General features: G+C 60.8%; 1 protein-coding gene across 1 annotated transcript; it reads left to right on the top strand.

The window, feature by feature from the left end:
* The first annotated feature begins 604 nt into the window (after positions 1-604).
* WNT4 (Wnt family member 4) lies at positions 605-24,187 on the top strand. Its single transcript, XM_069477437.1, has 5 exons — positions 605-681; positions 14,466-14,701; positions 22,623-22,754; positions 22,843-22,985; positions 23,682-24,187. Exons 1-5 carry the CDS (start codon positions 605-607, stop codon positions 24,147-24,149), a joined length of 1,056 nt encoding a protein of 351 aa, XP_069333538.1. The 3' UTR covers positions 24,150-24,187.
* The last annotated feature ends 3,433 nt before the right edge of the window (positions 24,188-27,620 follow it).

The raw sequence follows: 27,620 nt of genomic DNA, 5'->3' as shown, positions 1-27,620 counted from the left end.
CGAAGGGGGACAGCGAGGGCCGCGGTGCAGTGCCCGCAGCGGCGGGCTGGGGGAGCTGTGCCCGCCTGTCCCCAAGGCCCGGGCGGGGACCGGGCAGCTGGGTCGCCGCGCCTCTATCCCGGCCGGACTAGGCGGCGCGCAGCCGGGCGTGCCCGGAGCGGGCTCGGCCCCGAGTCCTCCCGGGCGCCCGGCCGGGGAGGCCCCGGAGCAACCCAGTCCCGCGGGCCAGGGCGGCCGCCGCCGCCGCCGCTCCGGCCCGCCCCCGGGGGGTGTCCCGGGCCGCTGGGCCCGCCCAGGTAACCCCATCCTCGGCCCGCCCCCGGCCCGCCCCCCCGGCCGCCCGCCCGCCTCCGCCGCCGCCGCCGCCGCCGCCGCCGCCGCATCCCGGCTCTGGGGCGGCGCTGACAGTCTGGTCCGCGCCGGGCAGCGGGCGCAGCAGCGGGCAGGCGGCCGGCAGGCACGGAGGCAGAGCCCCGCCGCGCGCGCCCCGGCCCGCGCCCGGCGCCGCGCCCCAGCCCGCCCGCGGGGCGCCCACCTGCCGCCCCGACGGGAGGCCCCCCGCGACCGCAGCCGCTGCCCCCGGCCGGGCGCCCGCGGCGGCACCATGAGTCCCCGCTCGTGCCTGCGTTCGCTGCGCCTCCTCGTCTTCGCCGTCTTCTCGGCCGCCGCGAGCAACTGGCTGTAAGTCGGGCCGGGGCCGGGCGGGGCGGGGCGGGGCAGGCCCCGGGGGCAGCGGCCGGTGCCAGGCGGCGCGGGGCAGCGGGCGCGGGGGCGCCCGGCAGGTGTCTCGGCCGCCGGACGGGAGGCTCGCTCGCTCCCTCTCGGCGGCCGCCAATGCCCGAGCCTCCCTCTGAAGACCCCGGGTCCCCTCCTGCCGGGGTCCGGTCCGCACCCATAGGCGGCCCGGGGTGCTCGAGGGCGCAATGGGTGCAAGCGCGGGGCGGTGGCCCGGGAGGGGTGCTGGGCGCCGAGCACAGCCCAGCGGGACTGACAAGTCGCCGAGGAAGCCCATTGCAGGGAAGGGTTCCGGGACATAATAGCAGGTTAATCCGGAGAAGTCCGGGATCGAGCTCCCCGCGCCGAGCTGCGCCGCGCTGCGGGCTGGGTTGGAGGCGTGCAGGGACCTGTTTCTGCATGGGGGGCGGGAGCGGGGGATAGGAGGGAAGGGACCGGGACGCCGGGCCTCCGAGAGACGGCACTGGCGCTGGCCAGGCCTCGGCTTTCCCTGGAGCAGGAAGAAACTCCGTCCAGACCTTAAAGAGGGCAACAGCCCCCACCTCCGTGCGTCTCGCCTAAGGGGGTCGGGGTGGTAACCGCTGGTGACCCGTCTGCTTCTCCTCGACCGGGTCTGTGCTCAGGGGGCTTCCTGGGAAGGGGCAGAGGTTCGCTGGGGGGAGGCAGGCTATAGTGGCGGGGGACGGAAGTGCTAAAGGGATGAGCTCCAGTGGGTGGGTGAACAGGGAGCAAGAGGACCCTTCCTTCATCCCCCTCAGTGACGGTTCCCCAAGCCCCAGGCTTAACCCTGGCCCCAATCCCTCCTGCCCAGAGCTCTGCCGCCATCCGCTGTGGGCAGCCAGTGGGGAGCCAAGCTCCAATATTGATCTGAAAAGCATGGGGTGAGAAGGGGGATCGCCAACAGTGTAGCTGGGGTTTCCATGGAGACAGGGAGAGAGGAAAAAATTCTCTGTGCATCAAGACCAAAGAACAAATATCTCCCATGAAATTGCCCAGAGTGTCCAATGGCTGTTGCTATGAGGTCATTGTGGCCAGCCGGGGCCCTTCAGGCTGGAAGGGGTGTGTGTTCGTTGGGGTCAGAGCCACCCAGGGCTTGGGGGACAGAGGTGATGTGGAATTCTCCCAGCTGTTCCGAGAGCGAGTGACTCCAAGGCAGCCCAAAGTGGCTGCAGAGCTTTTGTTTTTCTTGGAGCCTTAATTTGATTAACACTTCAGGAGCAGCCGTAGAGTGTACGGAAACCAGGACACCTCCATCTCCTCCCACTGCCCCCTGCAGGCCACCCCCCTGAGTGGGGACTGAGTCGCAGAGCCGAGGAGGGGAGCAGGTTTGGACTTGGGGGAGCTTGGGATCCCTGGAGCTGACTGGTGCAAGCGCGGGCTCAGAGCCGGGGTCTCCAAAACAGGGCTGAGCACGAGGAGAACCAAGAACTGAGTCTTCCCTGCCCAGCACCTGGAAAGCTGCAAAAAAGCAGGGGAGAAAGTGGCAACCAAAGTGTCTGACGCAGGCCTTAGGGAAGACAGCGACATCCACAGTGGAAAAGTCCTTCAGGAGCATCTAGTCTTGTGGCTCGTTTTATGGATGAGGAAACTGAGGCCCTGGGAGAGGAAGCTACTGGCCCAAAACTCAGAGCTGAGAACTGAACCCAGGTGTTCTGACTCCCAGGCAGTGACACTATACCTCCTTCCCGGAAACCATCCCGGAGTTGGGACCCACCTTTAGCCACGTCCAAGCCCAGAGTCCCAGCCAGGAAGGCAGGCTCAGCTTAGGGTCACGCAAACCGTGGGGAATTCCAGCAACTCCTTCTCGTGCCTGCGCCGCGGGGGGTGGGTGAGGAGGGGCGGCCTGGAGGGAGAAGAGAGGTTGGCAAACCTGTTCTCTGCAACAGTGATGGTTCAGGTTGCCACGAAGCAGGTCTCTGGATGACCCCCCTCACTCCTGCTCCACCCCCAGCTTCCAGCCAAGGGTCTCTCCACTCAACCTAAGGCAAGAGGAGCGAGGGGCTTCCCAGGACCCCACAAACCAGAGAGGCTGTGATGGAGACTCCGGGCACATGTCAAGGGTGGGTGTGGTATTTATCAGTCTCCATCCAACCTCCAGATGGCCAGGGACAAGCCAGCTCTGGGGGAAGTAGATGTCACAGCCTGGCCGCCAAGGAGCCTGGGGTCTAGGCAGAAAGACAGGATAAGAAGCAAGAGCACACATGGGCGGGACAGGGCGCATGCCCTGTCAGAGGAGACGGAGTTGACAGGAAGCCGGAGCAGTCACAGAGGGGACTTGACCTGGAGGTTGTAGAACCGTGACAGTAACAATTATTATCACAACTCCCACTGTACTGTCTAAATCCTGACAACATTTAAATCCCATTTTACAGATATAAGATTAGGGAGCTCAGAGGTAATTGCCCAAAGTCTGACCCGGAAGCTGCCTCTGGAAGGAAAAGCCTTGGGCAGGCAGATGTCCCCTCAGGTGTGGCAGCTGGTGCTGCGTCTTCTCAAGTGTGAGGCGCGCCGATGCCTGGCCCCAAGAGGACGGCTGGCCGCACTCGCCAAGGGGCAAGGCCCGGGTGCCACTCCCCTGCCACTACCTGGAGTTGGGCTTCGGTCCAGGGTGGGTCGGCTGGCGGTGGCAAGAGCCCAGTGCTGTCTGTTGTCTTAGAAGGGCGGGTGGCCTGGCGGGGAGGCCAGGTGTCGCTGCGCGCAGCTGTTAAGCAGGACAGAGCCTGGAGCTGAGAGGGCAGCCTGAGGCCTGGGCGAGCCCAGGGAAGCTGGAAGCTGTTGATTAGACTCTCATCTGGCACCAGGAGCCGGTTGACAGCTTGTGGCAGCTCCCACCACTGAAGGAGGGAGGGCTGCATGGATGGAAACAGTCCCCCCGTGGAAGCCTAGCTGTGCCCTCAAGGGGGCTGCCCTGCCACGGACCTGGGCTCAGAAATGTGTCTGAATGTTCCCCCCAGCACTGAAACTGCCAAGAGTCGGGAGACGTGGATTCCAGTCCCAGCTCTGCGTCACACGCTGGGTGGCCTTGGGTGGGCCTTTTCCTCCCTCTGGGCCACAGTCCTCAACGGATTGTTCTGAACCCCAGATGGAAGTGCTGAGAAGAATTAGGGATTAGACAAGCTGAGGTTTCATTATTGTGGATTTCCCAGAGAAAGGCAACGGTGTGCCGAGCTGGGGCTCTAGCAGAAGCCGACTAGGCAAGGGACAGGAGCAGCCCTTGCTACACTCAAAGGCAGGCCAGCAGAGTAGCTAAGAACTGGCTCTCTGGGACAGATAGCCCTGAGACCCATCCCAGCTTTGCTACTGCCCAGCTGAGTGACCTCAGACAGGTTACTTAACCTCTCTGAGCCTCAGGTTCCTCATCTGTAAAATGGTACCCATTGGTGCCCATTGGTGCAAATGGCACAGTGGTGGTTGGGAGGAAAGAGCGAGCCCGTGGATGTAGCCTGCTGGCGCGGTGCCAGGCACACTACTGGAAATGGGGGCTGTGGCAGCTGCTACAAGCGAGCGCTGCTGTCAGTGAGCTGTGGGGTCGTGTCCCTGTTGATAGCAATGACGGAGAGAACGGGCCTTCAGGCTGCTGTGCCCAAGCCCGTTTATCCCAAACTGTCCTGCCCAGATCCTGTGATCTTACACAGGTAGGGACCGAGGCTGCCACCTCCCTGCTCACAAGAGCCCACAGAGCCAGGAGAACCTAGCCTGGCCCACTGGCCAACCCGGCTGGCCACAGGAGGTGCCGAAAGCACCCCTCAGTGCCGTGGGGAGGCGAAGGCAGCATCACGCGCCGTGCTGGCTCTGAGTCCCCACAGGTGTGTGCCTGCTCGCCCAGCGGGGGTTTCTAACTCCCTTGGTCGTGGGCGGAGTACGGCCTGGCACTTGGCACACAACTCTCTGGGGCAGGGGTGGGGCAGAGCCAGCCCAGATGTGCAGTGCTAGCCCCACAGGTAAAGGTGTGGCCCGTCTCCCCCAGGAATCGCTACCTGCTCCCCAGCTTAAAAGGATCCCTCTCTCCCCTCTAAATAGTAAAAACCTATCTCCTTAGAGCTCCTCCCAGGGCTCTGGGCAGTGAATTGCAATCACTAGCACACCCACAGCACTTTACAGTTCACACCAGGACTTCTCAACCTCTGTGCCATTGATGTTTGGGGCTGGATAATTCTTTGTTCTGGGGCTTTCCTGTGCATTGTAGGATATTTAGCAGCATTCCTGACCTCTACCTACTAAATGCCAGTAGCATCCGCCACCAGGTGACAAAAATGTCTGCAGACATTGCCACATGTCCCCTGGGGGGCAAAATCACCCCCTACCGCCATTGAGAATCGATGGTTTACAAAGATCTTCCACACCCATTATCCTTCTTGAACCGCACAGTCTCCCCGTCCTACCACCTTTCGGAAGAGAGGACTGTGTGTATATACTTTCAGACCCACTTCAGAAGCCCAGAGGTACAGGGACTTCCCCAAGGTCATTCTGCAAGTCAGAAGCAGGACTTGAACTTGAATTACTGTCACATGTCCAAATCTCATGATCCTCACCCCCTGCCCATAGAACCGCTTCATATTCTGTATCGCTGTAGTCCAGTGGGGTGGTTTCTTTCCTGCTTCTACAAAGTTATAAACATCTGGAGGCCGAGGCTGTGGCATAAACACCTCCGAATATCCTCACAGTGCCTGGCACATGCCTGCCGTCTCGCAGGTGCTCAGTCAGTATTTGATGGATGAACGAAAGACAGGCTCGTTCACTACAGAGCGTTCGAAGTTGTCAAATGGTAGCCCATCTTCAAAGACCTGGAGTAGGAGGGACAGGAGGGAGCGCCCTGAGGCGCAGGTGATACTAAAGGTGCAGCCGTGGCTGTCAGGAAGTGTGGCTGTCACCCGCAGATCTGCTGTTCTGCCTTCCGCAGCTAGGACGGAGCCTCAGAGCCGGGCTGAGCATTTCTCACTACCCCGACTCCCCCTGCTGCACCCCGGGACCAGGCTCTGCCCGAGGGGTTTGCCCAGGCAGCAGTCACGACCCAGCTGTCTGCTACGGTTTGACTTTCTTCCCTCAACCCTGGATTAGCAATTGAGCAACTCAGCAAGCATCTGACAAGACAGTGCTCCCCAAACCTGTTGAAACTCGCCCACCTCCAGCCCTGTGGGTGCATTTGGAAAGCTGAGCATTTGCACCAAGCCTCTTCCTCTCGCTCCTCCCTCTGGGAAGAGGGGCTTGGGCTGAGCCAACAAGGCACAGATTGGCCAGGGAGCCCGGGGTGGGGATGGCAGCCGCCTGCCGCGGCCCCTCCAGTCACCCCTCCGCTGCAGCGGGCTTGCAAGAGCTGCCGCTGGTTCTCTCGGCAAGCCCAGCTGGAAGGCACAGCCGCAACCCCGTGGTTGCTCTCCAGATTTCCACAGGGGTTGCCAGGTTTTATCTCTTGAGTCCTGAACTGCATCTTCTGCGATCCAGCCAAACTCGGGGAGGCTCGCTCCCTGCGGTGACCCCACCAGCTCCCCGTCCCCCATCCAAAGCCCTCCCCGCCGCCCCATCTCCTGGCAAACTGAAACCAAACTGTTTTAAAAGTTCCCTGCCAAGTCAGAACCCCTGCAGCGGAGGGGACCTGGTCTGAGAAGAGAGCGGCAGGGAGGTGGGTGGACGGAGGGAGGGACGTGCCCTCAGAGCAAAGAGGCCTCCTGACAGCTCGCATGGATCCTCTGGGAGGCCCGTTAGGACAGCAGGGACTCGAGGGGCCTCTTTGTTGCGGTGCCTCGGAATGGTCCCTTTAGAGCCTGCTTCTCCATTCACACGCAAGCCCTATGATCGCAGAAACTCTTCCCCCAGGGCTGCAGGCAGCAGAGTAGTCCCTCCTGAGTCAGGGACGCCCAGCTGTCCTGGTACCCTGGGCTTCAGGACATCAGAGTGACGGGGGTTCTCGGGGACTATCAGCTTTAACCCTCTCCCTGGGACCCTGAGCCTCCGCGCAGGGGAGTGGCTGGGATGCCCCATGTGAACATGCCGAGGTCTTACGACACTTAGGGCAACACGGCACGTGGTGGTGGAACCGAACTCCGTCCCAGGTCTCCCGACTGTCCTCCCAGAACCTTCCGTGCAGCAGATGAACGCAGCCCTGCAGCCCTGTGCCGCTAGCCAGTCTCTGCTGGGGGCATGAGCAAGGGAGGAACCAAGGTTTGCCCGTCTGCCTTGGTCGGGGTGCGGCTGGGGGTTCAGCCACGGGCTTTCCAGGATCGGGCCTCTGGAACGGATCCGCCAGGGCCGAGGAACTCACTGGAAACCTGGAACCGCAGAGCCTCACTCCAGGAAGCCAGCGCTGGCTCTGGACAGCTCGGCTGGGGTTTCACCGTCGCGCCCGGCTCCCCACCCCCAGGTTCCCTCAGCTGAGCTGGGAGGACGGTTCAATGGTTCAGTGGGCACGGGGCAGGAAAGGCTGTCTGGGGACAAGGATCGGGTGGGTCTTTGCAAAGGAAAAGCTCTCTGCTGGCAAATTAGGGGGCAAGGTGAGGTCGGGAGGGGCCTTAAATTTGACACCCTCTCAACCCCCACGACTGCACCTGCCTTAGGGAGAGGAGGAGAGCTCCCACCTCCTGGCACCGTGCTGGGGCCATTCAAGCTCAGGTCCGAGGTGGTCCTGAGTTGGCCACCAGCTCCCTGGGAACAAATGCAGAGAGATAGGATGTGGGAGTGGAGGCTCCGAAACAGGAAGTGGGGGGGCATGGAGACCCTCAGGAATGAAATGTGGGGGGCTAGGGCACAGGATATGGGAAGAAATGGAAACTGGGAAACCAAAAGACAGAAAAGGGGAGTGCTTGCTTCTGGGGACAGGGGTAAAAGGGGCCTGGGAGTCCCAGGAGACAGGAAGAGGAGAAAGAGAGCCCCAAGGAGCAGGAGTGGGGGTGTGGGCTCCAGAGGAGGCCATGGTTTCTCTCCAGCTGGGGAAATGCACTTGGGCTCAAGAGAACTTGACCTGGGCATTGAGAGCCCGAGGACCATGCTAAGCCTGGGAAGAAGGAGGGTGAGGGCAGCACCCCCACCCCCAAACACCTGGCAGGGCCAGGACCCACCGTGAGTGTCTCCAAAGCCAGCCCCTCCCCACCCGCTGCCCCTCTAGGGGTTTCAGGCCAGGGGCAGCGACACCTTCCATGGCTCTGACAGCTACAGAGACCACAGGCCCCGACACCGTCCAGACAGCCACATTACCACGGAGACATCCTCTCCCCAGCAGCCTTTACTCCTGAAAGCAGCCCAGACACCCTCACAGTAGTCCAGAAAAGACATGAGGCTCTAGAAAGACCATCCAGGGAAGAACTGGGCCATCTCCCCAGGTCTTTGGAGCCTCACCAACCAGTCCCAGGCTGAGGAAACAGAATGACTTGGTTTCAGATCCTGACCACCCTACAGGCTGCATGACCTCAAAGACATACCTCCCTGAGCCTCAGTTTCCTTATCTGTAAAATGGAGGGGAAAACACCTGCCCGTCCAACCCTGCATTGTTGCAATAAGGACATCGAGACATGTGACTATTGCTTGAATGGCACAAGTGACTGGGGACGATAAGGTCCCCTGCTGCTGGTCAGCTACCATTCCCACACCTGGTTTCCAAGTCCCCGGGCACACCTGAGCTTGTCCTGGATGCCACTGTCCCTGCTGTTCTCACTGACTGACAGGCCGGAGTCACCAGGAAACACCTTCTCTAACTCTGCAAACTGTCTAGAGAAGGTCAAACAGCTGCAGTCAGGATAGCCGCTGAAGCTACCCGCTGTTCTCGGCAGGAGGATGTCCCACCTCTCTGGTGTGCTCAGCTGTAAAAAAGGTTGGGGACCACGGTCTAAGAGGGCTGGGAGAGCCACGCAGAAACAAAACAAATGACCAGAACTCAGTGCTGGTCCGGTCCGGGGTCCAGCAGAGGGTGCAGCTCAAGGGACTGCAGAACAGCCTTGAGAAGAAAGTGGTGATGACAACAATGATGGCAAAAGTCTTAACAATGATGTCATACAGTAATTCTGCACCAAGAAGAGCATCTGCCATGTGCACATTCAATTCACTTAATCCTCCCTAGGTGAGAACTGCTAGTTCTCCCCATTTCATAGATGAATATAGTGAGGCTCAAAGGTGTCCGTTCACCTGCTTCAAGTAACACAGAGGCGGGAGTCTGACCCAGCCTGCCGGTGTCCCCAGTCCCTGCCATGCCCAAGAACAAGGGTCTCTGGGGCAGGGGCTCAAAGGGAGGGAGGAAAGCAGGACACTAAGACTGTGGTTATAGACACGTTCAAAGGCCTGAGTACCAGTGGAGGTGTGGTAAGGATCTTGGGGGACAGGTACCTCTCCCACCAGCCCCATCCCCATAAGGACATGGTCCTGGAGGGGTTTGTGGTCACTTTTCTTCCCCCCAGCCCGCATCTCCCAAGGCAGCTCTGTATTCAGCAGACGCTATTTCCTTCCGGCTCCCCCTCCCGCCCACTTGGCCTCCTTCCTCCCTGGTATCGCAGGCACGACCGCTCCTGGGGAGGCTCTAAATGTGGCCCGGGCAGGCAGGGAGGCCACAGGGAGGGGACAGAGAGGCCTGGGCTGGCGTCCCAGCCCCCACCTGGACACCCGCAGGGCCAGGACCCGCGACACTGATCTGCTTGGCCTCCCAAACGCTCCAGCTATTTCCCGTCCCCTGTCCTCCTGACGGCAGAGTGGGAGCCCAGAGGAGTGGCAGAGGTGCGGATTTTCCTCTAGGAATTTGTATATTTTTTTAAAAAAGCAAGCAAACCTGGGAAAGCTTGGGACAAGCCCAGCTAATTTTAGTTTCTAATGAAAACAGCAGGTGGCTGAGAGGATCTGATCTCCCTGGCAGGGCCAGGCCCTCCAGCCTTGCAGGCTGCAGGCACGGCCGGGCTCGGGGAGGGCCTCCTGGGAGGAGCCTGAAGGACCCGCAGCCCCTGTGTGAGAAGATCGGGGCACGAGCTGGCCGGCAGTGGCAGCAGGGGCTGGTGGGGTAACTCGATCGATGGCATGGCCGTGGCCAGAGTCCTGGGTGGCCGGGGCAGCAGGTGGCAAATCGCTAAGCCTGCGCTCAGCAGCGGCAGGAAGAAGCCTAAATCGGGGCAGTGCAGCCAGGACAGGAGAAGCAGCAGGATGGCCAAGGCCCTCCACAGGCCGGGCCCACCCGTCATGCCCTGGCTCTCTGTCACCCCAGAAATGGCTTGTGCAATTGGCATTTGAGCCTGGCCCAGCCCGAGGGTCAGCGAGTAGCACCCGTGTCTCTGGGGGGAAAGTTGAGCCACGCTACGGCGCTGGGGGGCGATTCCTGAGGCGTCCAGGACCGGTGGGGCCCCGTCCCAGCAGGTCTCCAAGCCCCGGCAGACCGAAAGACAAGGCAGCCCCCACCTCCCTCCCTCACCCCAATTCCCTGCCCTGAGCACGGTGCCGGAGGTGAGCAGAGGGGACCTCAGCAGGACAGAGCGCTCCGTCCATGCCGGGAGCATTTACTGCACACCTCCACATCCTGCCCGTGCGAGGCACCGAGGAGGCCGTGGCCAGATGTGGCGCTGAGGATAGTGTCAACCCCGCTGTCCTGCATCAGGGCAGGTCCGCAGCTGAGTCTGGGGGAAGAGAGCGGAGAGACAGAGCTGGGCTGCGCTGCCGCTCGCCACTCGCGAGCTGTGGGACCTCAGGCACTCGCTCCACTTCTGCAGGCCTCAGCCTGCTCATCTGTGAAGTGGCCAGGCGCTGCCTGGGTACCAGGACAAGCATGCAGCAACCGTGCGGGCAAGGGCCTGCGATGCCTGCGTCCCTACCTCTCCCCAGCCCTGGCACCCAGCCGTCCCCGGGCAAGCCCCTGGGGTCTGGGGGAGCAGGGGTGTGGGTGGGGCCGGGCCGCGTGTGCACGGAAGGGGACAGCTGTCGTGCCAGATGAAGGCAGGGGCGGGGGGTGGGCACTGGTGCCAGCGGAAGAGGTTGCTCAGCTCCTTCCTGGAAGCTGGCCCAGTGACTCACGGCCACGGCAGCCCAGCAGCTCACCCTAAGCCCCTGCGACTGTCATTCAGCCCGGCTCCCCCCGCTCTGCTCTGAGCCTAGGGCGGGGACAGGCGGCTCTCCTGGTCCATCTCGCTCCTTGTTCAACGGCAGGGGCTCCATCCGTCAGCCTCGCCACCCCCAGCCCCAGGAGAAGGAAGACCCCCAACTCTGACAGTGGGAAAGGCCATACAGACCCTCCAGTTTGTTGTGCCCATGAGGACACAGGCCCAGGGTCACAGTGGGTAGGGGGTTCAGCCAGGCCCCCAGCCTGCTCCCCCTGCCTGGAGGTCCCCTGAATGCCAGAGGACAGGGCCCAGCACAGCCAGACCTGGCCGCTTGGCCAGATGCAGAGGGAACAGAGGTCGAGTTGGGGACAGGCCAGCTCTGTGCCTCCCGTCCCATAGGGAATAGGGTCCCCCTCTCTCCCCTGAGAGGCCAAGCCCAGGTCTGCGCAGGAAAGGATCCCTCATTCGGTTCAACACTTCGCCCCCCACTGAGGAACACCTGTGGCCTCCAGAATGCGGGCCTGGCCCACTGCCAGTAGCCTGGCTCTTGGCGCCCCCTGCAGGCCAAGAGCGCCAGGTGGGGCTGGCTCCACAGGCGACCCCTTCCCAGGAGGGCTGAGGAGCAGGGCGGGCACCCTCCCCTCTAGGTGCGGCCTCCCCTGCCCCTCAGCCACCTCCCACCCTTGTCTCCCCCCAAGAGGCTCGGGCTCGCGGGCAGGACACTGCCATCTCTGTGCACCCCTGGACAGGACCTGGTGGGGAGGAAAGGGAGGGACAGGGAGGCCCCTGGGAGAAAAGGAGCACAGGGCGGCGGGCGGAGCAGGGTGGACGGCCTCGGCCTGAGACCACCCACCTCCCACGTGCCCACCCGTGCTGCCAGGGAAGGGAGAGGTCCTCACAGTTACCTGGCACCTGGGACGTGCCGAGCCGAGACCCAGATGCATCCCACGTCAAATCACATCTGTTCCTCACAGCAGCCCTCTGGGGTGGGGACCATCACCCCATTTACAGATAGGGAAGGCCAGCGCAGGCCGCTCCGCCAGGGGACAGGGACTGTCCCTGGGGGCTGATGGTGTTGCCGCAGTGAGAGGGCAGCGTCCCAGAGTCACAGCGCCTCCCAGTAGAAGGAAACATCACCAGTCTCTCCCGGCCGCTGCCAGCCCGGCGTCCTAGCTGCACCAGGAGTGTTAAAAATTCTGATGCCCACCGAGCCTGGAGTGGGGCCCACGCGCCTTTGCTTTCAACAAACCCCACAGGTGTTTCCGATGCACAGCAAGATTTGAGAGCCGTCGCCCTGGCCCTCCCGGTGCCTGACACGTGGAACCCGCGGCTGCTTGCTCACCAGCAGGGCGGGGGAGGCAGGCGGCCCACCCTCTGCACCCCGGCCAGCATCCTTGGGTTGAACAAACCCAGCACCCGGCAGCTTCTGCCCGTGGCGTCAACTCTAGTCCTTGAGCCACACAAAGAATATTATCTCTACCAACGGCTGTGAAGTCAGGCAAAACCAGGCTCAAATCCTGCGCCACCTCCCTGGCCATGTGGCCTTGCCCACAAGGCAAATTACTTAACCAGTCTGTGCCTCATTTTCCTCTTCTTTAAAATGGGGGTTCACTGGCTTGCTGAAGGATTAAATGCAATAATGTCCTTAGCCCAGTTCTAAGTTCCATAAAAGTTAACTATTCTTATTATCTCGGTCATAAAAATGTCCCATATTTTAATAGGACTTTCTAGGTGCTTTTCAATTTGGTCACCATCATTCAGCAACCAAATGGTGACTTCCTGCCCGCCTGGCTCAGGCCCGTGTCAGACCCTTTGCCTCTGAACCCAGTGCCTGGACTTAGAACCAGCTGTACCCTCCCCGTGTTACAGATGAGGAAGCCAAGGCCCAGAAAGCGGTGAGCTTCCCTGCGTCCTTCCTCAGACGAGAAGTTTGTGCAGCTTCCCTTATGAGATGCAACAGCTGCTTCACCGCACCCCCAGAGAGCCCCTGCCCTCGGAAGACCCCGTATGCCGAGCAAGCCCCTGGGGGAGGCCTGGCGGGCCGCCGAGTCCAGGGCAGCAGGACGCTTGCTCTCTTTGTCCAGAGCCCCGGACCTGTGTGGCCGAGGCTGAAGGTGGAGCCAGGGCCGGAGCTTCCCCCTGGGCCTCCACGTGCTCACCTGTAAAATGAGGGGTCTGGACCGGACCACCTGTCGGGGAGCATTCCTTCTGTGTGACTCTCTGCACCCTGTGGCTCCCCCAAGAACCTGCCCCAGGCAGCCCCGTCCAGGAGGTGACCAGATGCATCTCCCAGTGACAGACCGGGAGGCCTTCCAGAGTCGACACCGAGCTCTCCTCCTGGCCAGGCTAGGCACACTCGGCCAGGCTAGGCACACCCGGCCAGGCTAGGCACACTCAGGCTAGGCACACTCGGCCCTGGCGGGGGATGTTGGTGGAAGGGTGGGGCAGGCGAGGGGCAGTGGCTAGAGCCCAAGCCTCTGGGTCATCCAGACCTGGCTCCAGTCCAGGTCTGGCCTTAAGAGCGAGGTGACCTTGCTCCAGTCACCTCCCCTCTCTGAACAGTATCTGGCACTTAGTAAGTGCTCGGTGAATGTGAGGTCCCCTCCCCTGAGAGGGGACTGCCTTTCCCCAGCTCTGCTCCCAAGCCATGGCCACCTTTATGTCTTGCTCCAGGCTCCCTGACCTCCTGGCCCAGATCACAGAGCGTCTGTCCTTAGATGGGACAGAGCCTGCCTGGGCCCCTTGAATGCCACCAAGCGGGACAGGCAGGAGGAAGCCCACAGATTTGGAGGATTTTGAAGTTTGGCTCTGGCGCTTGCTATCTGTGTCACCTTGGGCATGCCACTCTGCTGGCCTTCCTTTTGGAATCCATAGAATGGGTGTAAAGATGATCCCTCTTGGATCTGGGCTGAGGACGCAGCAGGACGGAGCGCAGCCACAGCACTCAGGAGGTGATCAGTGAACAGTGGTGCTCTCCTGTCCCCCACTGAAGTGGAAACACTTACCGCCCCCTCTCCCACGTGTGCCTGGTCCCAGAGCCCCTGCATGTAACTTCCCTCCTTTAGATTGTGGCCCTACCAATAACCTTGTGAGGGGCAACCTCTTCAGGGTGTGAAAACACTAGGGGCAGAGGGGAGCATGTGGCACACCCCACCCAGCCACCACCCACGTCCTGACCATCCCCTGCCCCCCAGCCTTCCCTGCCCTCATCGTCCCACCTCCAAAATGCCGCAGCAGTGACGCTGGTCTCCGTCTGGTGGCCCTAGGATGTGGCTGGCAGTGAGGATCTTGGCCCTGCAGCCCGAAGGTGGACTGAGGTCCCTGGGGCTCCTGCCCGGCGGGGGCTGGGGGTCGAGAGAGAGAGATCCTGGGCAGACAGCAGGTCCAGCCTCCCACCCTCCCCCTCCTCGACTGAGAACAGTCGAGGCCCACAGCCAGGTCTGGGGCGATGTCCGGCACCGGTGCAGGGGCCACCAGGGCAGGGAGGGACCCCCTAGGGGCTCTGTCAGCTCCTCTCCCACTGCTGCTTCCTGCTTTGCCTGACCTGAGACGGAGGCTTTTTGTGGACGACTGTCCTTCCACGCTTTTGGTCCTCCCAGAATGGGGGAGGAGGGCCTGTCACTGGATCCAGACGGCAGCCAGGACCAGTCGCTGGGACAAGGCAGCTCCCGCAGGCCCGGCCTGGGCAGAGGGCGCGGCGGGCTCTGCATGGCGTTCCACCCGTCCCCCCAGGTACCTGGCCAAGCTGTCGTCAGTGGGGAGCATCTCGGAGGAGGAGACGTGCGAGAAGCTCAAGGGCCTGATCCAGAGGCAGGTGCAGATGTGCAAGCGGAACCTGGAGGTCATGGACTCCGTGCGCCGCGGCGCCCAGCTGGCCATCGAGGAGTGCCAGTACCAGTTCCGGAACCGGCGCTGGAACTGCTCCACGCTCGACTCCCTGCCCGTCTTCGGCAAAGTGGTGACGCAAGGTGAGGGCCAGGCCTGCGGGGGCTGCGTGGGGAGGGCCCGTCCCAGGAGATAAGAGGCTCGGGAGTGGCCGCACTGTTCTAAGTGATTTCTGACGCAAAACAGCGCAGGGCCCACGAGAGGGCAGAAAGAACGCAGAGGGCCGGAGATGCCGGGCTGGGACGGGGGACAGCGGCCGGGACAGATGCTCCTCCAGGCAGGACGCGAGTCTGGGAGGGGAGGCTGCCTGTGCTCGTGCGGCATGGTCAGTGCTGGTCCCGCGGGAGTGTGGCAGGAGCCAGCATCCTCCTCTGACGAAGGAGGAAACCAAGGCTTGGGCGGGGGCAGGGCTGAGTTGCCCAGGGCTCCTCAGAGGGGGAGAAGCAGAGCCAGGATTCGGACCCGGGGCCCCAGCCCCCAGCCTAGGGCTCCTTCCACCTTAGCGCTCAGCCTCGTGCCTGAGCCCCCTCGTGCACTCGTGCACCCGACCAACCACGTGGCACCTGCCGCACGGCCGGCCCCGCGACCCAGGGAGGTGCAGCACCCAGCTCCCACCCTCTCGGCCCGGCGTCCAGTGGGGGGACAGACAAGTAAACAACCACAGCACAGGTGGTGGCTTGCACACCTGTGGCACTAACTCTGGGCCAGACACTGTATTAAGTGGTTTAAGTAACAATAACCCATCCGGCCCCTTGAGATGGGCTTCTGTACTGCAAATGAAGAAACCGAGGCACATAGAGGTTAGGTCACTTGCCCAAGGTCGCAGAACTAGAAAGTGGCAGAGCCAGGACTCGCGCCCAAGCAATCCTGCTCTTACCCACAATGAGGAAACGCCGTGACGAAGGGGACAGGGGAGTCTGTGGGTGCCTCCCTGGCCAGGGCTGGGTGCTAGTGAAGGCCTTCCCGAGGAGACAGGCCCTCCGCTGAGACTGGGACACGAGAAGGCATTAAGCCAAAGAAAGGTGGCCCAGGGCACAGAGAGTGTCCTATAGAACCGGAAGGCTCCTTCAGAGGTCACCAGCCAAGTCCCTGCCCTCAAAGAAGTGCTCTAAACCAGCTGCCTCTGCTTCTACTTTCTGAGTATAACACTGACACTTCTGAGCCACCAACAGTCAGCAGGGCCCTTTGAGCTGATCAGGCAGCAGGAAGGGGTTGCCGGGCCAACCTTTGTCTTGGCACCTATGGTCCCGGACGACCAAGGCTGCTGGGCTTGTGGCAAACCATTTGGATGTTGTTGGAAACCAACTGTGATAGAAATTTGGAAGCCATTCTCCTGGGAGCTGGCGGGGGCCAAAAAGGCATGGTCACACTTGGCATTGCTGAATATCGCCGCTCTAGAAAAGCAGCAGAGACTCGGCATGCAGCCTGGCAGCGAGGATCTCCCGGGATGGTGGTGCCACTGCCAACGGCCCAGGGCCAGCCTCAAACAGCACAGAGTGCGTTTGGGATGGATTGGTGGATGGACCAGCGAGGTTTCACATGCCACGTCTCTCACACGCACACAGCCCCGCCTTTGCACATGCTATTTCCCCTACCCCAAACCTGCAAGCCCCTTCTTGAGGGCTCAGCAGTCCCCTCCTCCAGGAAGCCTTCCCAGCTCTTCCTTCTGGGCTCTAAAGCGCTTTGTTCTCGATGGACGGGATGGAGTTCCTTTGTTTTGCCAATTTTTGTTTTGATATAATTTCAAACTTATGGACAAGTTGCAAAAGTAGTACAAGGAACTAGTAAAGTACACCTAGTAAACTACATCCTCTTTACTAGATTCACCAGTGGTTTCCGTTTCCAACCATTTGCCTTATTATTTATTCTCTGTTTATACAGAGATCTCGAGCTCTAGATGCACACACGGTTTTGTCCAAACCATTTGTGTTCCTACTGCTGCTGTCACACCTTTTAGACTGAAATGTGACGTCCCCCCCCCATGCACTCCCCCATCACTAAGTCTTGAGCTCTTCGAAGGCAACAGTGAGGGCTCGTTTACCTGCTTCCTGGCACATGGCGACGCTGTACGGAGGAGACAGTCCGCTGATGTCATCCAATGACAGAAAGCAGATCGGAGCGAGGACTCACAGAGGCAATGCCGGCCTGAAGCCAGCGCGGGTCCCCTGGACCCATCGGGAAGCGCCTTCCTCACCCGGGGCGCAGCAGCCAAGGAGGGGACCTGGCTCTGGCCGGGCCAGTTCTGGGGGACACTGAGAGTCCTACCAGTGGGTGGAACCTGCTCTGAGCTGAAGTCTGAGAGGCGTGGTCAAGTGTCCCATCCCTGGAGCCGCGTCAAGGGACCCGAGACCAGGCCGGTCACACCGGCAGACCGTCGTGTTTGCAGGGGGAGTCTAAGCTCTTCCCACTCACCCAGCTCCTCACCTTTGTGTTTCTGGTTTTCTTCCCTAGTGAAATTCCTCTTGGAAAACTCCTAGTTTGGCTGCGCTGAGCGAGAGGAAGAGGCTGAGAGCACAGGGCGGCGCTCAGAAACTCCGGGGTGGGTTGACGAGGCAGATAGGGGCGCTGGGGCAAGCATGACTTCGGGCAAGTGACTTCACACCTGTGAGCTTTGGTGTCCTCACCTGCCAATGCCACCGCACTCTGCTCACCTCCTGGGTTGTCACGAAGATCCGGTGACTTAATGTGTGGGAAGCACTCCGTGTAGACCCCTCCCTGAGAAGGGCACCCACTGTCACCAGCTGCTGTCACCTGCAGCAGCCTGTGCAGGCCCCCCCACAACCCCGGCTCTCAGGACTCGGGGGCCGGGGCGGTGCCCGCATGCGTGGGCTGCCGGGCTGGGGTCACGGCCTCGGGCGTAGAGCAGGACAGAGCCAGCAGATCCCACCCAGGGTCCAGGCTGTTCCTAGAGAAGGAAGGAGCCCCATGTGCTGAGGTCCTGCTATGTGCCGTCTCGCGTGACATCATCCTCGCGCCAACTCTGTGAGTTTGCAGTGCCGTCCTCGGGCCACAGCTGGGGGAGGAGGCTGGGCAAGCAGAGGGCGACACCCCCGCATCCTGGGCTGTGAGACCGGAGGCAAGGCCCATGCGATGTCTGTGTGCTTCGTCCTGCAAAATGGGGACAATCCCAGGACCAACTTCCTAGGCCTCTCTGAAGGGCCGAGTGGGCCCACAGTGCTCGGGCGGGGGCGTCATGGCCTCAACCCTGCACTCCCCCCGCGGGCAAGCAGCACGGGCCACCCCCGCTGCTGGCCTCCGAAGGCAAGACGGACGGTGAAATGCTGATGAACGAGGAGGCCAGTGTGTAATTTAGGGCCAAACTGTGTGCTCCAGGCTGCAAATCTACCAGAAATTTGGTAAAGGTGGCGTCCCAGGGGCAGCTGCGGAGGCAGGAGGTGGCAGTTCCCGGCTGAGCCGGTATTCAGGGCCAGATACGGGACAGCCTCTGTATGTTTTAGTCACCGCTTCCTCCCCGGGCCTAGAACAGCACATACACCTGTGGGCAACCGATAACTACCGGGGTGGGAGGGAGGCCGGAGCCTGGCGACAGTGTGCACTGGCCTGAGCGGGGTCGGGGAGGTAGGACGGCGGTAAAACCCTCCTGCTCTCTTCCACCTGCAGACAACACCGGGCTTCCTCCTGACTGTCACACCTCCTTCTGTGACCAAGAGCTTGTCCTTGCCCCGAGAGGAGATTTGATGAGCCCCGAGGCCCCGTCGGGCTCTGACTGCCGTGGTCGGGAGGCCGTGTGTTACGCTGGCCACGTGGTGCCGTAGCAAAGTGAGGGTTCACTCCCAGGCCCGTCTATCGCCCCCCACGTGTCTAAACCACCCAGGGCACCACTGAAGCACCAGGCTGGACTCAGGAAGTAGATGCTCTGCAGTCCTGGGCGGCGCCTCACTAAAACCCCTGTTCCCACCTTTATCCTCCATACCGGCAACACGTTGACCCAAGGAGGGGGAGAACATTCTTCCTCCTGGGTTTCCTCTCTGGCCAGCCTTTTGATGCCATCAGATGAGTTACAGGAGATCTGAGCAGGAGGGGACCCCAGAGACACTTTCAGACCGGGACCCTCTGGAGGCTGCAGGGGCGAACACACAGGAGCGCCTGGAGTCCCAGGAAGCTCACGGTGGTGGGAGGGGACGTGGAGAGACGCGAGGTCTGGGCTGCTGAGTAGCTTTACTATCCCCCTGTTAGAGTTGGGGACACAAGACTTGGAGAGGAAGGTCACACCACTAGTGAGACTCTAACACAAGCTTGTCTGGCTCCAAAGCCTTTATTCTGTCTCATAAATCCAGAGTTTCCTGGAGGTGGTTTCAAGAAAAGGCGGGCATTTGCAGATCCAAGGAGAGTAAAGGAAACTGAAAAGGCAGCTGGGGAAGGGAGAGGCTGGAAGATGGGGGAAGGTTTTTCTGGGAGACGGTGCCTGTCTGCCCCACCTCCACCAGGACACCCACCCCGGTGCCCAGGAGGTCACCATGCCCAGGGCTTCCTTGCCAGCCCAACTCAGCTTCAGCTGTTTCTCCTCCAAACACCCTTCCTGCCCAATGTCCTTCCCTCCAACATCTGGGAGAGACATCGCAAGTGATGTGCTCTGCAGACCACGGGCCGGGCCTTGAGTCAGACAGGCCTCGCTTCCAGTCCTCACCTGGCCATTTACTGCCTGAGGGACCTTGGGCAGCCACTGAGCCCGACTTTTTCTTCTGCAGAGCAGAGCTGTACACACCTGATTGCTATGGTTGTCAGGACAGCTTAGGGGAAGGCCCAGGCACACAGTAGGCCTTCAAAAAGAGTAGCTGTTACTGGATCCACAGGACAACTGTGAATCCCCAACCACAGGCAGCCTTGGGAAAGATGGCATGGAGGCCGGACCCGGAGGACATACAGGATTTAGACCTGTGGAGTCAGAGAACGGGGCTGCTCTGGGAAGCAGAAACAGCAGGAAGCAAGGAGCCGGGTGTGGGAGAGGGCGAATGGCTGTATGGAAAAGGAAGGAGGCTCAGGGCAGTCGCTGGCACCTTAGAGAGCCCTGCCTTGCCCGGCCCAGGGAAAGACGAGGTGAGGATGCCTTCCTCCTACAGCTGGAGCAGGCAAAGCCCCTGGCCAGGGCGCGGGATCCGCCACCTTGCTGGGGGGCTCCCCGCTGCCACAGTCCCAGGCACACCACAGTTCTTTTTCCCTGTCTGAGTGGCCCCTCGGGAGAGCAGGCCCTGCTAGGTCTTCCGCAAGCAAGCAGGGCTCCAGCCTGGGCACCCGGGCAGAGGTGAGCGGCTGGGAAGGGCCACGGCACTACAGTCAAAGGGCTGGAACCCAGGGCCAGTTAGACAAGGCTGGAGGAGCCGCTGTTGACAGCGTCAGGGGCACAGAGGTTTGCCCACACCTTCCAGGACCTCTGGGGCCTCCTGTGCTGAGCACAGAGGCCAACTGCTCACCATCCCCCATTAAAGAACCCACAGAGGCCAAGCGCAGTGGCTCACGCCTATAATCCCAGCACTTTGGAAGACTGAGGTGGGAGGATCACTTGAGGCCAGGAGTTCAAGACCAGCCTGGCCAACATAGTGAGGCCTCATCTCTACAAATAATTTTTAAAAATTAGCCGAGTGTGATAGCATGAGCCTGTAGCCCCAACTACTGTGGAGGCTGAGGCAAGAAGAGCGTTTGAGACCAGCCTGGGCAACATAGCAAGACCCCGTCCATAAAAAAATAAGAAAAATTAGCCAGGCGTGGTGGTACACACCTGTAGTCCCAGCTATTTGAGAGGCTGAGGCAGGAAGATCACTTGAGCCCAGGAGTTTGAGGTTGCAGCGAGCTGTGATGATGCCACTGCACTCTAGCCCAGGAAACAGAGTAAGACCCTGTCTCTTAAAGAAAAGAGAAAGAAAGAACTGGGCTTGTGACATCTGGGGTAGACCTGAGGATGCCCTTCTAGGCTCGTCATGGGAGGTGGGAGTTCACCTGCATGTGTGTGCCCGGGGCTCGGGGACTCTGTGAGGCAGAAGAGTGATCAGGTTGAGAGCTCTGGGGCCAGGCTGAGTTCAGACTCTGGCTCCACCCTTCCTGGCTGGGTGTGTTGGATAAGCTGCTTCACCACTCATCGCCTCAGTTGCCTCATTTGTCAAAGGAGGATTAAAAGTATCTACCTCATATGGTTATTCTGACAGGTATATAAACGAATATATGGAAAGTGCCCAGCCTGTAGTAAGCTCTCTTTAGCTCTTGTTATTATTATCTTCCTTCCAGAATCCCTTCCGCCAGGCCTGCTCCCAAGCTGAGAAAACCGGTGTCCTGCTCCCCCGTGGCCAGGGCAGAGGGACCTGGAGTCTTGGTGGATGGATGTTCCCAGGGGCCCTGCACCCAAGGGACCCCCCAGTACACAGTGGGGATCAGCCTGGAGCTGGGGTCGGGCGGGGCGGCCTGAGAGCCCAGAGCAGCAGAGGAGAAGGGACCACACCGGCCCAGGCTGAGGCCGCCACCAGTCCCATCTGCCCCATCTCCTGCTTTGACTTCCCTTCCCCCTTGGTCTTGGGGGCAAAGATTTGTGCTGGTTCAGGCCTGGAAATACCAGAAATACCAGAAACCGAAGTCGTCTCTCTTTGGGCGGCCACAGCATAAAACCAACCAACACGATCCTGCTATTAACCTCGATTAACTTGGATAAGATTCCATCTCAGGCTGTCGAGGCTCCGTTGCTCCAGCCAAGCCCCCCAACGCTGGCCCAAAATGGCCAAGCCGGAGCAGTGAGTGGGCAGTGGAGTGGGTGGTGGGCGGTATCCCCAGCTCAAAGGCCGAACCAGGAACAGGGCGTCCCGAGTGGTCGGGACTGAGCCGCCTTCCACCCCGGTGCTCGGCTTCTGCTGCCTCTGTCCACAGACACGGGCACAGAGGAGGTGATTGTTCCCATCTGACCACGGTGACTGCTCCCCGGGGCAGCCGAGAGCACAGGCCTGGGTGTCGCAGAGGTAATTGCCAACCACGGGGCCAAAGCCTGCCCCCTCCGCTCCTGCGGACGCAGACAGTCCGGCGAGAGACAGAAGGACAGTCACAGCACACAGAGGCCCTCACAGGGCCGGGAGAGGAGCAGGGCCTGCTGTCTGGTCGCCGCACACCCAGCCAGCCCGCTCTGCTCACACACACTCCCCACCCCCAGAAAGAGCGTCCACAGCAGCTACACCCCGAGGCACAGCTCCTAGGAGGATAAAAACATCCATTCAGGCAGGGGACGGGGGCCTCAGGGCCACACCAAAACAGAGCGGGCCTGGGCAGAGGGGGACAGGCCTGTGCTTAAGGCCTGGTTGTCGCTTTCTGGCTGGGACACTGGGATCAGATCCCTTCCCCTCTGAACCTGCATTTCGCCACGTGTGAAAGGGGACAAAGAAAGCCCGGAGCTTGTGCAGAGAAGGCGTCCCCTCATCAGCCACAGCCGGGGTTAAGTAGTGGGAGCTGCTGTCATGCTTTCCTCAAGTCAAAAGGAAAGACATTTTCAAAAACGGGCCGGGGCAGGATCATGAGATGGGGACCCCCTCGGAGCCCAGTGGGGCCGGCGGGGGAAGGGGCCAAGAGAGGAAACCAGCCCCGGGTGGACAGTCCAGCTCCGCAGTCTCGGTCACTTCACCTCGTCAAGCCTGCTGGGTCTTCCACAACACGCGGTGAATGTCACTGTCTTCTGGAGAGGGTGGGAGAAGAGTATCCCACAGGAGCTGGGAGCGCGGGCGCTGACCCAGACTACTGTCCCAACCGCGCCCTGTGTGACCTCGGACAAGCCGCCTAACCTCTCCGTAAAATGGGGATGACAGCACCGGCCTCGTGGGGCGGTCGTGAGGGTGGAGTGATCGGCCCGTGTGAAGCGCGTGAGCGTGCGGGGCTGGAGGAAGTGGCTTTAGCTCGCGCCTGGCACGCGATCTCCCCTCTCGCCCCAGCACAGGGGCCCCAGGTGCCCTCCTCCTGCAAAGCAGCGTGCGGGGCGGAGCCTGGGACCCAGCCCTGCCCTCCCTCTGCCTCCCACAGGGACTCGGGAGGCGGCCTTCGTGTACGCCATCTCTTCGGCAGGTGTGGCCTTCGCGGTGACGCGGGCATGCAGCAGTGGGGAGCTGGACAAGTGTGGCTGTGACCGGACAGTACACGGGGTCAGCCCGCAGGGTAGGTGCGGGGGTGGGTCAGAGTGGGCGGGCAGGGCCGGGCCTGGGCCTCGCTCACGCGCGGCCCTCCCTGTGCCCCCGCGCCCCAGGCTTCCAGTGGTCGGGATGCTCGGACAACATCGCCTACGGCGTGGCCTTCTCGCAGTCGTTTGTGGACGTGCGGGAGAGGAGCAAGGGGGCCTCGTCCAGCCGGGCCCTCATGAACCTCCACAACAACGAGGCCGGCAGAAAGGTAGCGTACACCTGCCACTGTGCCGTAGGGACGGCACGGCAGGGCCCCGAGCACTGCCCCCTCCCCCCGCCCCGCCACACACAGCCACGTGGACATTAATGTGTTCAGGCTCTCACCAGCACCAGGCACCTTCTGCAGGCCAGGGGGGTGCAGGACGGGCTGGGGGGGGGAGCAGACAGGTGGGCAGGTGTTACACAACAGTGCACGTGGCCCCATACGTACATACGTACGTGCGTGTCCCTCCCTGTCACACACACATGCCCCAAACGAGCAGCAGAGCTAGGGTTTGAACTCTCCTGCCACCGCAGAGGTCATGTGCCCAGGACGCCACCCGCCTTCTCGATGCCGACTCCCGAGGTTCCCGCCGAGATTCAGGGCAGCGTCCTCCCATCACACCACCTGTCACTGTTTCATACAACGCTGCCCCTGGTGTCTCCCCTCCAATAACTCCGAGTGCCCCAAGCGCAGGGACAGCATCTTGTTCATCTGTCCCCAACACTGCTTACCAGGTCAGCATGGCAGCATACAGTAGGTGCTTAATACAGAGGAAGCAAGCGGGTACATCTGACTGTGCAATGCCAGCCCCAGGGCCCTGATCCTGTGGGCCCTGTCCTTGCTCCCCGTCGGCCACCACGCCCCGCCCCCAGCTGCCACCACCATCTCCTCACGGCCCCTCTCCGCTGCCCTCTCCCGCAGGCCATCCTGACACACATGCGGGTGGAGTGCAAGTGCCACGGGGTGTCGGGCTCCTGTGAGGTAAAGACGTGCTGGCGAGCCGTGCCGCCCTTCCGCCAGGTGGGCCACGCACTGAAGGAGAAGTTTGACGGAGCCACCGAGGTGGAGCCGCGCCGCGTGGGCTCCTCCAGGGCGCTGGTGCCGCGCAACGCACAGTTCAAGCCACACACGGACGAGGACCTGGTGTACCTGGAGCCCAGCCCAGACTTCTGCGAGCAGGACATGCGCAGCGGCGTGCTGGGCACGAGGGGCCGCACGTGCAACAAGACGTCCAAGGCCATCGACGGCTGTGAGCTGCTGTGCTGTGGCCGTGGCTTCCACACGGCACAGGTGGAGCTGGCCGAACGCTGCAGCTGCAAGTTCCACTGGTGCTGCTTCGTCAAGTGCCGGCAGTGCCAGCGGCTCGTGGAGCTGCACACGTGCCGGTGACCGCCTGCCCCGCCCTGCGCCCGGCAACCACCTCGTGGCCCGGGGAAGGCCGATAATTTAAACATTCTCCCACCACCTCCCCCAAGAGATACTGGTTGTATTTTTTGTTTTGGTTTGGTTTTTGGGTCCTCATGTTATTTATTGCCAAAACCAGGCAGGCGACCCCAAGGGCACCAACTGGGGCCTCCCCAAAGCCTGGGCCTTTGTGGCTGCCACTGACCAAAGGGACCTGGCTCGTGCCTCTGGCTGTCCACATGTGGCTGCCACTGACCACTCGGATGTTATCTGTGTCCACTTTTCTACTTGCAGACTTAGGTGGGTAATGAGGAGTATCAGAGGTGGCCCTATGGCAGGGAAAATAGGTGCCATCTTGATGGAAGTCACATCCCCCCCCCCCGCCCCCGGAAGAAAGAGCTCACGACTCTCCAGCACACGCACACACACACGTGCGCACGCGCACACTCCTGGCAGCTTGGGCCTGGTAGCCTTGTCTCTCAAACCCCCTGGAAGGGAATGAGCAGATACCAGGTCAAGGGCAAAGGGTTGACCTCAGCCCTCACAGGGGCAGCTAGATGTTCAGTCTCTGCAGGTCCTTCCGGGCAGGAAGGGCAGGCAAGGTGAGTGAGGGCTACAGTCCCACCCGAGCCCGGCCTGCCCCCGTGGGGTGGGAAACTGCCCCACGCCCCTGTCCCTCCTAGGCCGGAGTGCAGGCTGCCATCCTGGACAGAGATCTCGGCTGGGCCTTTGCAGTCACACCGTCTGACTGACCCCTCACAGTGCTGTTCCCCTGTGAAACTGAAAAGGAAAATCACACAGACACCCGGAAAGGAAAGGGCTGTGCAATAAAGTCCTCTCCCGTTATCTGACTTAATAACACAAATTATTGAGCAAATACTATGTTCTAGGCCCTGTATGGGCTGTCTCACTTGATGGTCACAGCAGTCTTGGGATGCAGACAAAACAGGTCCGCTTGTGTCGTTCTGTGGCAGACAGGGCAATGCTCACGAGGCCCCACGGCCAGCTGGAAGGGGAGGCAGAGCCAGAAGAGCCCTCTAGCCGAGGTTCCTGCTTGGCTCTTGTACCCAAAGGCACAGAACTGTAGGTCTCTTGGGTCTGAGCCCTGGGGAGGGGGTTCTGGCTGGAGGGAAAGGGGCAGGGAAACAGCAGGGGCCAGACACCGTGGGCTGAGCGGAGCCCATGTGCTCCTGAGGGCACAGGCTCTGAGGGAAGAGGTGACCAGCTGGACGGTTGACCAGTGCAGTCTCAGTAGCCCAGGTGCCCCCGCCCCAGGATCTCCAGGTCTGAGGTCCCGGGTATCAGAGATATTGCAACAGATTTCCCAAGCGACAGCACCAGCAACCCGGTCCTGGCCCTGTGCAACAGCCAAACCATCAGAAACCCAGCCCAGACCTGTGAGCAGGACACACACACACAGCAAGACCTAGGCCCTGACCCAGCTGCTTCTCAGCTGGGCTCCCAACCACCAAAGGAACTTGTCAGCCTAGTTTCCAGGCTGCCCTCACACTGGAGCTGTAAGTTCCGGGTTTGAGGTCTTGAGCTCTGGGATCCCCATTTGGGGTTCCCAGACCCCAAGCTCTTGGCTTCTGGGTTCAGTGGCTGAATTCAAAATCCCAGATTCAGAATGTGGGCTCCGACCTACAGAAACTCTTCTCCAGGCCTCGTGGCTCGTGCCTCCGGGTGTTGGCTCCCTCATGAAGAGAAGGTCAACACCCACGGCCCTCAGCCAACATCTCTGCTCAGTGTCCATCCACGAAGGAGGCCAAAACCAAGGGAGATGCTGGAGCCACATTCAAATGTGGGGATAATCTTGGGGCAGGCCGGCTCTGATGTGGATGAAAGCTGAGCCGACCAAGTGTCACCACAGCTGCCCAGCTGGGCCCACTGCTCCTCTGGCAGGCTTTGTTCAGCTGTCCACTCAGCCCAGAGAAAATACTATCCCTCTCTAGCAGAGGCCAGACCCAGACAAAGGGGGCAGTGAGGAGCCCTCCCCTCCAGAGAGCGAGCGGAGCCTCTCTCCCGCTCCGGGGCAGCAGCGGGGCCAGGCTGGATGCCAGTGTGATGGGCACTGCCCCGGGAAGTGAGGTCTGTGGCATTCACAGGCTCCACCTTGCCCCCTGCCAGGGAGCTCCTCAAAGCCAACCTTCCTGAGGTTCTGAGGTTGCGACCTAGGTGAATCAGAACCAGATTCTAGGAACCACTGCCCAGCCCTGGCACCACCGGTGCCACAAAGGCCAAAGGAATCCACAGCCATAGGAAAAGGGAGCTTCCTTGGACATGCCCATCTCCAAACAGCCACTCTTGGTCCCACCCGGCCTGGAAACTAGCCAGAGGGTCCATGTCCTGCCCAAACCGCTCTCCACTAGTCTTGTCTCAAGGCAAAGGTGATGTCCCTGAGGCCTAGGGCTGGACACACCCCAGCTCTGGATGCTGCTACCCCACCCTGCCACCCCCACCCACCCTCCAATTTTTATACTAGGCTCTTGGCCATTGTGACATCCCCATGACATAGTCTGATGCACGATAAAATGATTATTTCTTTATCTTGCAATTGTGGCAGTGACTTTTTTTATAGAATAGGGAGAAGAGAGACTTGGGGAAGGGCATGAAAAAAGCAGGTAAATAGTAGCAAATTCTAGATATGGGGACGCCCTTTGCCTTGTTTCTTCTGAATAACTAGTGTGAGGGCCACCATGACCCCAGGCTTGCTGTCTGAAATATCACCACTAACACACAAAGGCATATGGCATCTCACTGAGCCACAGCAGCTACTTAAACTTCGGTCTGAATGAGCTGATGGGATCTTCCGCAAGTGTTGATGTGGAGCAGAGGGTCTGGGGAAGTAGGTGCTGATATAGGAGGTGGGGACAATGGAGAACTTCTTACTTCCTATCCAGGGACACTGGATTCCTATGTATAGCTGGAGGTGAACTCCAGGATTAGAACTCGGTCAGAATAAGGAGGCTTGGATGGGAAATTTCATATAACTCAAGTCAAAAGCCACAGTCGAGGGAGCACCTTGCTGATGGGGAGACCCAGGCTGGCTTCTCGGGAACCTGCATTCTAGCTGAGTGAAGTCCTCATTCTTGCCAAAAGGGCCCATGGCCTGTGCCCCACCCCTAATGCAGCGACTCCGCACCGGTCTGGCTGCGCTGTGCTTGGCTTTCCAAAAGTTTAGCGGGGTAAAGGGCTGAAGGAAAGCGCGTTCAGGACAGCAGGGGTACAGCAGGGGGACACACGGATTTGTGAAGAATCAGGGGCAGGAGGATGACAAAGGTAGGGCCTGGGGTCTAGAGTACGGGTGGCTAGAAAGAGACACCTCGTTGTCAAATCAGGGTCAAAGGCAGAGAGAGGGGAACTGGTGACACAGAGGGCACAAGATGGCAGAGCAGAGAAGTAGCGGTGTCTATGACCGACCATCTTCTAGACCTAGGAAAGTCTCAGGCTTTGGAA

This window comes from Eulemur rufifrons, chromosome 8 (assembly GCF_041146395.1).
Source record: "Eulemur rufifrons isolate Redbay chromosome 8, OSU_ERuf_1, whole genome shotgun sequence".
NCBI classification, from domain to species: domain Eukaryota; kingdom Metazoa; phylum Chordata; class Mammalia; order Primates; family Lemuridae; genus Eulemur; species Eulemur rufifrons.
Note: the sequence above shows the minus strand (reverse complement) of the source record. Positions and strands in the feature narration are given on the sequence as shown.